We start from the raw sequence: 12,233 nt of genomic DNA on the forward strand, positions 1-12,233 counted from the left end.
GAGGAAGAGCTGATTTGTTATACCCTGCTTTACAGTACTTGAAGGAGTCCCAAAGTGGCTTACAAACATCTTTCCCTTATTCTCCCCACAACAGACCTTGTTATATAGGTGGGGTGTGAGAGAGGTCTAAGAGACCTGTGACTCACCCATGGTCACCTAGCTGGCTGTATGTGGTGGAGTGAGGAATCACACCTGGCTCTCCAGATTAGAATCTGCCACTCTTAACTCTTGAAGATGTTAGTATCTGCACAGCATATGGGTTTTCCTTGTACAAGAATCAGTTTATCACCCAGACCCTATTTGTCTTTGGTTGACAGCTTAGAGATTGAATGGGTAGATTTAGAATAATTGGGTCAATCACGTTATCATGGTGCAGTCCCGAAAACATGCTTCCAGTGGCTGATATTTAAAAGTGGGCTCGTACTGAAAAGCTGGATCCACTGAAACCTGTTTACAAACCCATTTGACACAAAGGCTGGAATCAGGTTGCAGCACTGGCTGCAATGTTGGACTGCAAAAGACTGCCTAATTTTCTTGTCATAGGCACATTGGACTTCTTGAAGGACCCACACAGTTGACACCTCTGGGAACCTTTGTAAAGTGTTACAAGTCTTAAGCAAACCTCCATTTGATCCTTTTAAATCACCAGAATCTAAAGTTTCTTTCTCGGAAACTGTCTTTTTTCTTGCAGAGATGACTTCTGCAAGAAGGATTTCTGAATTTGGGACTTTATTGGCTGGGAAGGAATTGTGTCTCATTGTTACTCAGGAGGGATCCTTCCTTTGTGCCAAAGTTGTTTCCCCCTTATCATGTTAACCAAGAATTAGCACTTCCATCCTTTTGTCGTATACCATGTCTTCCCAAAGAGAGTGTCTGGCAGAAATTAGACACTTGCAGGGTTCCATGGGTCTGCTTAAGTAGGACAACACAGATCAGCCGAAATGATTTTCAGTCTGTGTCATAGGCTTTAGGTAAAAAGGTTTCAAGCCATGTCTCTGAAGTGCAAGGCATGGGACCTTGAGAGAATGTTAAAGCCATTCCACTAGATTTGCAGCAATCTCAGCAACCTTTTGCACTGAGATTCTGGTGGAAGAAATCTGTAGAGCTGCAACTTGGCCCACCTTTTATACATGTGCGAGACACTACAGGTGGGACCACTTAAAATCTGCAAAAGCTTCATCTGGTAGAAAGGTGTGCAACATAGTGGTGGAACAGAAGAAAAATAAAAATGAGGACACCACCCATTTTGTAGCTTGAGCATATAACCAGTTTGGATGACTTCTCACTTGGGTGAAGTCATCCATACCACACAGCAAAAAAACAAAACAGTCAGATGAAAAGTCTGTTCTGCAGCTGGCTTTCACAAAGACTGGACAATCAGCTTTGCCCTGAGCCAACTCTACACAGATTTGCATAGTCCTGCCTGGAGTGAAAAGAGGCGTGACTTGACAGGCTGGATGGCTTCGCCCCACCTTCAGGATTATTTACAACCTGATTTAGTGGCTTATTTCCAAAGTAAAAAAAAGAAAAGTGTCTGTTTGCTTCTGCTTTGAGTGGCCTTCTAATTCAAGAGAATACATTAAATGTAACCTACTTAATTTAGTAGTAGGATCACTTTTCAGATTACTAATTCACATGGAATTTGGCGGGGTAATTGCCTTATGTAATTGAGACAAGCAAGAGCTTCTTGCAGGACTTCTGTTTATTTATTTTTCAAAAAAGTATACCCTGTTAACTGTTAGCCAGATGTACTTTCCATAATACTAGTAAATGAGTTTAAAAGACACTATAACTTTAAAAGGGTGGGAACTTAAAAATTAGAACATTACATGGCAAAGCTAACCGCAGAAATCGCACCCGCAAGGTCTCACCCAGCACAATTATTTAAGGTAATTAGATCACTTACCGCCCTCGAGGAAGGGCGACAAACAATAAGGGAATTGGAATTGAGCTGTGTGGCATTATCGAGCTATTTTGCGGACAAAGTCCTGTCGCTCCGCCGTGACCTACCTGCCACGATTGATACAGTTAGTGAACTGGAAGCTCTGTGGCCGTCAAGGGGGTTAGTGTTTGATGGCTTCAGGCGGCTCTCTGTAACCGAAGTGGACAAGTTACTGGGTTCAGTGAGGGCAACCACTTGCCCCTTGGATCCCTGTCCGTCCTGGTTGCTCAAATCGGGCGACCAGCGGATAGGAGGCCCCTTGAGGGAGATTGTCAACCTATCCTTAACATCTGGAGAGTTTCCCAAGGGGCTCAAGGAAGCAGTGGTACGCTCTTTACTGAAAACCCCATCATTGGACCCGCGGAACCCCGCCAGTTACCGTCCAGTTTCGCACTTGGTGTTCCTGGGTAAGGTGATAGAGCGGGCCACGGCAGACCAACTCCTAGGTTTCTTGGATGATACTTCGGCCCTCGACCCATATCAGTCTGGCTTCCTCCCTGACCACGGGGTGGAGACCGTGCTGGTCGCCCTCATGGATGATATCCGGCGCCAGCTGGATCAGGGCGGCTCCGCCATTCTCGTGCTTCTAGACCTGTCGGCTGCATTTGATGTGGTCGACCATGAGTTATTGGTACACCGCCTCGCCGGAGCTGGAATAAGGGGGACTGCGCTTCAATGGCTGGTCTCCTTTCTCCAGAACCGGATGCAGAGAGTTGTGATAGGGGAGAGTATGTCGAGCCCTTGTGAGCTCCCTTGTGGGGTTCTGCAGGGGGCAATATTCTCCCCCACACTATTTAACATCTGTATGCGCCCTCTAGCCCAGCTGGTCTGGGGCTATGGGCTGGGATGCCACCAATATGCGGATGACACCCAGCTCTACTTCCTAATGGATGGACGGCCGGACTCCACCCCGGATACATTTGCCAGCTGTTTGGAAGCGGTAGTTGGATGGCTCAGGCAGAATCGCCTGAAACTCAACCCCTCCAAGTCGGAGGTCCTGTGGCTGGGCAGAAGAGGGCAGGACCAGGAAGCGCGCCTCCCATGCTTGAACGGGGTGCAATTAACACCTGCACCAGTTGCCAGAAATTTGAGGGTGACATTTGATGCCTCCCTCTCTATGGAGGCTCAGGTCACCAATGTAGCTCGGACGGCATTTTCCCATCTTCGCCAAGCCCGGCTACTAGCGCCCTACCTGTCCTCGGAACACCTGGCCACAGTGATCCATGCAACGGTCACTTCCAGATTAGACTTCTGTAACTCGCTCTACGCGGGCCTTCCCTTGTCTTTGACTCGGAAGTTACAGCTGGTCCAAAATGCGGCTGCCAGGGTCCTCACTAGAACACCTTTGATGGCCTACATTCAGCCGGTGCTTCGTCATCTGTACTGGTTACCAGTCTGCTTCCGAATCAGATTCAAGGTTACTATATGTGGCCTGGGTCCCGTCTACCTGCGGGACTGTTTGGTTGCTTATGGACCCCGCAGCGCACTCCACTCTGTGAGTATGAATTTACTGGTTGTCCTGGGCCCACGGGATGTTCGCCTGGCCTCAACCCGGGCCAGGGCCTTTTCAGTCCTGGCCCCAACCTGGTGGAATGAGCTTCCAGAAGAGCTAAGAGCCCTGCGTGATCTACCAGCTTTCCGCAGGGCCTGCAAGACGGAGCTCTTCTGCCAGGCATATGGTTGAGGCCAGGGCAGCTCTCCCACTAATCCATCAGAGGATCCCCTCCAATATTGAGATCTCTAACATCGAGATCATTGTTAGATCTATATTGGTGCCACCCTCTTCTGAATATTGTTCTCCCCACCAGGCTGAACTTGGGGGGAAGTCGGGTAACTAAGATCAGAATTGTGACCACCGCCGCTTATATGTTATATGTAACTTGTTGTTGATGTTAATTGGGGTTTTTATGGGGATTTTATTGTGTTTTAACTGTTTATGTTGTAAACCGCCCTGAGACCTATTTGGAGGGCGGTCTAAAAATTAAATAATAATAATAAATAATTAATAATACAGATATAGGGGGGAGGGAAAAACTGCACACATAGCCACCTAAAATAATGTAGGGCAAGCACCAGGTGAACTGCTGTGGGGAAGTGCATTCCAAAGCACTGAGAAGACTTGCAAACACTTGCTGCTGTTCTGCAGGTGAGGGTACATAGGACAAGATGCTTGAGAAAGGTTGCAAGTGTTTGCAGGTTCTAATGAGAGCTGGTGCTTCCAGGCCATTTAGAGAGCCCACCGTTTGCGTTCTGCCCTTGTGTAGCCACTCTCAGCGATCCCAAGTAGCTTGTACAATTCAGCAGCCTTTCTACATAGTTTTGAACTACTTGAATCTTCTGAACAGTAGGTTAGTCCTCGTGCCATAATTTTTGCTAATGCGAAATGTATCAGTGCTCCTGCAAACTTGCAGGCAGTTGGTACGGAGAGGAAAGGCAGGTGGGAGAAAGTGCACACTGGTTGCTGACAGTAAGGCATCAGGCCATCCAAAACCTAAAAGGAGCCTTGATTGGATGCTCTTCTCCTTGGACATGCCTGGGAAAGCAGGAACAGGACATGGGGCTTTGGGGTCAGGATACCAAGTAATTAGTTGAGGCAGGGAGCCTCATGGCTGATGCTTAGTTTTAATGGATGCACTCTGAACAAAATAGCGCAATCTGGCCAGGGCAGCAGTGAAGCATTTGCTCTCCAGGTACAGTTTAAGTAGAGTTGTGCACAGTCTTGATATACAAATAGATCAAAGCCTTGTTAATGACTGCATCTTGATTTTCTCAAGCTCATGTTAGTTGATTCAAGTGCATTTAACTTTGATGGTTTCTTTCCAAGAAGGACCGTGATGTGAAGAGGAAGTGTTTCATAGGAGTTAAGGGCATGAATCCTAGTGTAGCCTTTAGGAACTGCTGCATCTGCAAGATGGGAGTTTAGGTTCAAAGTGAAGCCTGGCAGTCTTCAGTCATGAGGCTCAGCAAACCACAGACTAGCAAGGCCAAAACTTTAGTTTAGTTTTCATATTAATGCGATAAATAAATTTTCAGAGTTCAAATTCATAAAAAGGATACAAAATATTCGATTGGATACTATTCACAAAGGTGAAGTGCTTGGTTTATTCCATAATGTCTTGAAACTTCACATGCAGAAGACAAAAAGTGTGTACCAGGAAAACAAAAGCTTTTATTTGATTTAAAAGTGTGTGTAACCTGCTGTTCCTTGATATAAATCATGTGCCAGGACTCTGAAAGCTGCTTGTTGCCATTTAGGCTTCAGACTTTAAACAACCTCTCTATTTAGAACTGGGTTGCATGCCAGCAGCCATAGCAGAGCCATATAGGGCATGACAGAACTTGTGGTTTTGGAGTGAGATCACAAAGTTGATTTGTTACTTCAATATCGCAAGTACATGCATGCTTTGTGTCCTCCCTCACAGATGGACAAACACAAATTGTTTTATATTTTTGGTTCACTTTATTTGATTTTCTGTAGTGAAGCTTTCCAAAGTATGTTTTTCGTATTCCATGAAGGAAAGGGCAATACAACCAACTTGTCTTACTAGTTGACATATTAAGACGAGCTTTGATTTCTGGTCAAGGGTGAGTATGCATTTGTATTAATGATTAATGTTGGTGTTTAGAAGTCAGTTTTACACCTGTATCATTAAGGAAAATGATACCAGAATATCTAAATGCACCCCAGATGGTATGTACTGCCAAGTGATGCTTGTGGGTACCAACTTCAAGCAACTTGTATTCCATTGTTTTACTCAGCATTATGCCTGTAATGTTTTGGTATTCTCGGAATTTCTTGTTCCTAAACCTTTTTGGAACAGCCTATATATGAGATGATTGAGGACTACAATCCTGATAGCTTAAGCTGGAGTTGTTTACTTGGAGGATTGTTGTTTATCAAAGATCCGTCACCCTCATTTTCATTATGTATTAGTAGGGCCTAGGTAGGAGTATTGCAAGTCAAGACCATTAAATAGATGGATCTGATAAGTAAAGCTGAGAGCTGAAATTGTTTCATACTATATATGGTGCTCGTGCACAAGAGGAAAATGTAGCATTAGTTTTTACTGTGGATTGTGAACCAGTGCTTTCTGGAAAGTATCCAGTGCTCAGGGCAAAAGATTTACAATGGGCTAAAAAAATCAGCGTGCAGTTTATAATAAGACTTGTGTGGGGGGGTGTAGAGGGTATTCTAGGAAATACCTTTAAAAGCATGGCTGTATCTGGGTACCAGAAATCTAGTAAGTGTAAGTAACTGATCATTCTATGTGATTAAGTGTTCTTCAGAATGCTTTTAATTTATTGGGATAGGATTTAGAGAAGAGAGTAAACTTGGAAGATTACACCATATATTAATAATGCTGCCATTCTAAGACCTCTAAAATGCTTCAGTTAGGATGACAGAAAGCCTTAGGAATTAGAGATAGGTTAGCTTGCCCATGAATTTTGTAGCTAGGTGGTGATTTGAACCTCTGTTACCACAATAACAGATGCCTTCTCTAATTGCATCAGGTGTATTCAAATGCAGAATTTCTCCAATTATATCAGTGACGTCATATTTTAAAAGTCTGCATAGCTTTGAACAGGCTGTTCTGATATACTTTGTACATAATTAGTTGACGAAGCATGACCTAAGCATCACTGTCACTAATCACTAAACATAATTCAGCTCACTCCCTACCTGATTGGGCCTCATTGGCAGAGGGCCAGTCAGCTCAAATTGCATACAGGTAATTCACTTTCTACCTGATTGTGCCCCCCCCCCAATGTTCACCAAATAGGAGATGGCCCTCAGCAAGGAATGGCCCGCCCTGGTAGTTCAGCACCAATCGGGAGGGAGCTCTCAGCCAGGAAGGGCTAATAAGGAGCCTATTGGTCATTCCCGGCCCCAAGAAAGCCCGCCTGGCCTCAACCAGGGCCAGGGCCTTCTTGGTCCTGGCCCCAACTTGGTGGAATGAGGTCCCAGAAGAGCTGAGGGCCCTGCGGGAATTACCCGCAGGGCCTGTAAGGGCCATTCCGCAGGGCCTGTAAGACGGAGCTCTTCCGCCAGGGTTATGGTTGAGGGCGGGCAGTAAGGAAGATCAGGCTCCCCCCCTCACAAACTGGCGGTAGCGAGTGTCGGCCCCCTGTAGTTGTTGGATGCGGAGATTGGATGAGTAAGATTATGCCATCAGTATTGCTATTGTGACCAATTGGTTACTAACCACTTTAATTTTATTGTTTATTCGTATGGATTTTAGGGGATGGGGTTATGTGAGCCACCTCGAGCCTTCGGGGGGAGGCAGAATATAAATACAACAACAACAACAATAATAGTAATAATAGTAATAATAGTAATAATAAAAGGAGGTCAGCTCTCCACCTCCAACTTCTTGTCGGTTTCAGAAGTTTGCTGGCTGGAAGAGGAGGCAGCCTCAAAGCATGCCTTGTTGCCATTAAGTGGCCCTGATCTTTTTCAACTTGGAGGACCTGGGGAAGTGAGCGGCTTCCTGGGGTAGCCTCTGCATGTCTTCTGGAGGGGAGGGCTGCGGGAGCCCCATAAAAGGCACCCTACTGGTCATCTGGGACCCACGGTGGCCAGGAAAAGCCTCTTTGTGAATATTTACTCATGAGTAAGTTATGGCTTTTGGAATGTTTACTTATGAGTAAGTCACGGCCCTCAGCCAGGAATGGCCCACCCTGGTAGTTTAGCCCCAATCAGGAGGGAACTCTCAGCTAGGAAAGGCTATTGTGGGGTCAACTTTCTGTCCCCAACGTGCAGCTAGTTTCAGAAGTTTGCTGGATGGAAGAGGAGCCGGCCTCAGGGAATACCCTGCCGCCAGTAAGTTGCCCTGGCCTCCTGGCCTCTTTCTACTTGGAGGTGGGGAGTCAGCTACCTCCTGGAGCAGCCTCTGCATGCCTTCTGGAGGGTGGGCCGTGGGAGGGCCAGAAATGGCCCCCTGCCAGCCCTCTGGAACCAAGGGCAGCCAGGAAAAGCCTCTGCCCTGGAAATGTTTACTCATGAGTAAGTCATGTGTGGTTTGCAATTTGCAATCGGAGAAGAGAGGAAGGCTTTGGGGGGGGGGTAACCATAACAAGCAATTGCAGCAGGGAAAGTAATGCTGATTTGGGTGGGACAGACCTTTTCTTTCCATATGTATACCACCTTGGTCTTGCTGCAGTCTTTCCAGGACCATCACACCAAACCAAAGTTGAGACCAGTGGCGTGGAATGGGGAAACAGTAAACTGGGCACAGATGCACCATAGGGACATATGGACTGGGGAGACTCTGTTCCCCAGTGTCACCTTCCCAGCAGAAGAAGAGTTGAGTTTTATACCTTGCTTTTCACTGCCCAGAAGAGTCTCAGAGTGGCTTATAAAGGCCTTCCCTTCCTCTCCTTACAACAGACATCCTGTGAGGCTTGGAGAGGTCTGAGAGAAACTGCTTGGTGAGAACAGTTTCTAACAGGACTGTGACTAGTCCAGCATGTGGAGGAGCAGGGAATCAACTCCAGCTCACCGCATTAGAAGCTGCTGCTCTTAACCACTACACAAAGATGCACAAATTGGCATTGCCTTGAAGAGATGTAGCTAGAGCACAGGCAGAAGAAGCTGTTGCAGGAGGATGGTATGAGTCTTTTTTTTTACTTGCTCATTGACTGTTATGGAATTCTTCCTTGAAATTTGGTCCTTCTGGCCAATGGTTTCTCAGAGCAATCCAAAGAGGGAGATGTTCAGGTATTTCTTGTATGGAGAGGTGATTGTGTAGTTAATAAGGTTTGCAACTTCTCTGTGTGCATGAGTATGTGTAGAGGGCAGTGCTATACAGCCCCGTCCAAGCAGCTCTTTACTCCAGGGGAACTGATGTTTGCAGGCTGGAAAGGAGCTTCCATTCTGGGGTTCTCCAGGTCCTACCTGGAGGCTGGCATCCCTGACAAGTGGCAGGGATGCTGGATTCAATCTGGGATCTGGAGATCCCACTTCTGGGGTTTCTTGAAGCCTAAAGAATCTTTCAGGGGTTTCTCATTGGTAAAAAAAGTTGAGAAAAGCTGACATAGAGGCTTCTGTGAGTTCCTTGCCAACCGATGTTTTCATGTTTGATTGTAACATACAACTGTTTTTTTTTTAATTTACTTTGAAATTAAACTGAACTGAAACATGTACAGACTGGAAGGTTTTTAGTTCTTCAAGCTTATTTTATTAATTAAATATTTTCATTGAAACTGACAAGTTTATGAATTATTTGATGTTTATTGTTGTCAGCAGTTACTGCCACACAGCAGCTCTCTTTGTTTCCCACCTGCTGCCTGGCATCCCAGCACCTCCATGGGATCCAAAGCCAGAGAGTGCCCCCTCCCCAGTAGCCCTTTTATCCAGGGGGTCTGATATCTGTTGCCTGGAAATAACCTGCCATTCGAGTAAATCCATTTGAGTAAATCGACTCGAGACTGGCGTCCTGCAACCTCTCTGGTGCACAGTGCCACAGGGTTCCCCTCTCCAAGAAAACCCTTTCTCCTCCAAGAACCTGAAGATGAGTTGTCATTGCAGTCCCCCCTCTAAAACAGCCATTTTCCCCTTGGATCTCTATAGTCCGCAGATGACCTCCAATTCCAGGAGATTTCCAGGATGCAGCTGAAGGTTGGTGACTCCTGGGTCAGGAATGTTCTTTAAGGTTTGGAAGTGAGGCCTCAGGAGTCCAAGGTTGGACAGGAGCTTTTTCTATGTAGCTGGCCCCCAGGAAGGCCACAGTACATGTCTGAATCCTCGTGCCCCTTGTTCCCCTAGGTGCAATGGGCTTTGCCTCTAGTGCTTTGAATAAATATGACCAAAGCATTTGTCAAGATGCAACACTTTTGCTGCTGCAGTGTTCCTGCGCTAAATAATAAGTTGATTTTAGATGTCTAGGTTGTTGGAGAGCAAGAGCATCAGCAGCATAAGTGATTGGTACCTCTGCATGATTCTCATAACGTGTAGAGACGATAGCATGTTGGAACATCATATAGGTCTGACAAGATCATTAGAAAAAGTTCTGCTCCCTTACTCTATCATGCAAATAACTGGAGATAAAGGTTTATGCTATATTACAGGAAACATTACAGAACGTGCACTGCAATACGGACATTTAAATGACAAACCTTTTTTGTGGGATGCTATGTTTGTTACATGTCTTTTACTTAGTGTTTATCTTTTCTAGACCCTTACACTCTGTTTGGTATTTTAAACTCCATTTTCTGTTGATTTGTCTTGCTATAGGATGTTCAGAAAGATAAAGAAACACATAGTTACCTCACCAAAGAAGCAATCAAGGAAAAAGTCCAAATTTACAATTCAGATGTTACTGACAAGTTAAAGATGACCTTGGTAAGACTTGTGGGACACTTTTTTTTTAACTGAGTAATCAGAAAGGACTTATGAAGGGGCCTAGAAAATCCTTACAACATGTCTGGCATGTAAACATAGGTATGTTGCAAAGTATTCTCTCCATATTTATTTTCTTTACTAAAAATGTGAGAGTATTCAGCACAAGAGATTTTAAAAGCATCACATAATAAACCTGAAGTGAAAGGATTTTTGTTATGGGAAGGTGCTTTCTCAGTTATAGGAATGTGGTTAATACATGCCAATGCCTTCTTAAAAGATAGCATTATATTGCTGTAAAACAAAAACACATTAATACTGATATTTTTTCATAACAAACGCTGTATGTTCAAGAGATGTTTTGGCTTGTTCTTTACGTAGGGACTAAAATGTTTTGAATATCTTTCGGTCCATCACGTACTTCACTTATGACATTTCTGCAGTCATGTTTCTAAATGCATGGTGCTTATACCATTTTCAGAAAATATGTCATTCAAAATGCAATGATATAAGGGGCTTTGGTAATTTCATGATGTGTTTTATTTGTAGAACTCCAATGGGGTATACACTGGCTTTATCAAAGTTCAGATGGAATTGTGCAGGCCTATCACAGTACGGGCTTCTGTGAATCCAGGGAACCACATCATGAATGACGAGACGGCTTTTTACTTACCTAAAGGCTATATGAATACTCTTCACATCAGCAGTGCTAATACCGTCCGTGAAGTTATCGAAGCTCTGCTAAAAAAGTTTTTGGTGGCTGATAATCCTGCTAAGTTTGCGCTGTACAAACGTTGTCACAAGGAAGATCAAGGTATGCTTTTGATCTTCTGATTGTTTGAGCTAAATGACATTGATCATGCATGCATAATGGGAAGGGTAGGTTTCAAGGGGTGACTCCATAACGCTGACTGGATTGGGGGAGAGGTGGGCATGGAAAAATCCACATGCACCTCCCTGATGTTGCACAGGGCAGCTGATAGATTGCATCAGGGAGAAGAGGTATGGAGGACCTCTTGCTTCCCCTCCCTGAGTTGTCGCCACCTTGTGCAGTGCAGGCTCAGATTGGGGAGGGGGAGCAAGGGGACCTCTGCCTTTCCTCCGCATGTAAGCCGACAGCTGTCCCGTGCAGCATCAGGGAGGACAACAAGGAAAGGGGCGTGCCCAAACACTCCAAATGGCAGGTGCTGTGAAAAACCAAAGCCATGCAGTTCTGCACTGAACATCCTCAAAATAGACCCTGCTTCAAGAAGTGAGAACTGGATTTTTGGGGATTCCTTTGCTGCAGGGCAGGTGAGGGAGCAATTGGCATTTGTGTCTTAAAAGGCGAATTTCAGTGTGGAAATGGATAAAAAACTCAACCCTTAAAAAATGCAAATTTGATATCCCTAGTGCAGAAATAGTCCCAGTGGCTTCATATAGATGTTAAATAGCATGGGGGATAATATGGACGGTATGGTGACCAACAGGTCACCAGGCCTGGGACAGAGCAAGAACCCATCAACACTGACTGCAAATGTTTAATGCTATAATCTGGTATGAGAAACTTGAGTGACAGGAGATTCAAATGGAATTCTTCAGTTGAGAAAATCAATCAGGAATGGCAGTTGAGAGTTGGTAGTTAAAAACTGACAGTTGACTGGAGAGGAAGGCTAAGGGAAGGAGAATCAAGAAGGATCATCATTTACTGCTGAGGGGAAGAGCTCTTAGAAAAGGCTTGTGTGTGATCCATATCCAGTCAGAAGGAGAGGTTTAAGAAGGATCCTGAGTTAGGGTAGTAGGATGCTTTGCCCATCCTGAGGAAAATAGCTCCTGAAAGATCGGGGTGTGGGTAAGGAAGGAAATTGGAATTTGGTTGCATGTTCTTGCCTTCTCCAACTTAAGAGTGTGTGCAATAAAAAAGTTTATGATTATGTATTTAAGCAAAGATTGCCAATAAATCTTTCACATTTT

General features: G+C 45.0%; 1 protein-coding gene across 2 annotated transcripts in view; it reads left to right on the forward strand.

Annotated features, from left to right (window-relative positions):
• Window positions 1-12,233, forward strand: part of RASSF3 (Ras association domain family member 3) — a 29,871-nt gene that overhangs the window by 12,410 nt on the left and 5,228 nt on the right. Inside the window, exons 1-3 of one of the 2 annotated variants that reach the window (XM_077338699.1) lie at window positions 8,532-8,550; window positions 10,176-10,283; window positions 10,830-11,094. In XM_077338699.1, the coding sequence (XP_077194814.1) occupies window positions 8,548-8,550; window positions 10,176-10,283; window positions 10,830-11,094 (376 nt within the window). In that variant the 5' untranslated portion in view covers window positions 8,532-8,547. Of the gene's footprint in view, window positions 1-8,531; window positions 8,551-10,175; window positions 10,284-10,829; window positions 11,095-12,233 lie in introns of those variants that run through there. The other variant, XM_077338698.1, reaches the window with a different exon arrangement.

Source organism: Paroedura picta, chromosome 5 (genome assembly GCF_049243985.1).
Source record: "Paroedura picta isolate Pp20150507F chromosome 5, Ppicta_v3.0, whole genome shotgun sequence".
Classification (NCBI taxonomy): Eukaryota; Metazoa; Chordata; class Lepidosauria; order Squamata; family Gekkonidae; genus Paroedura; species Paroedura picta.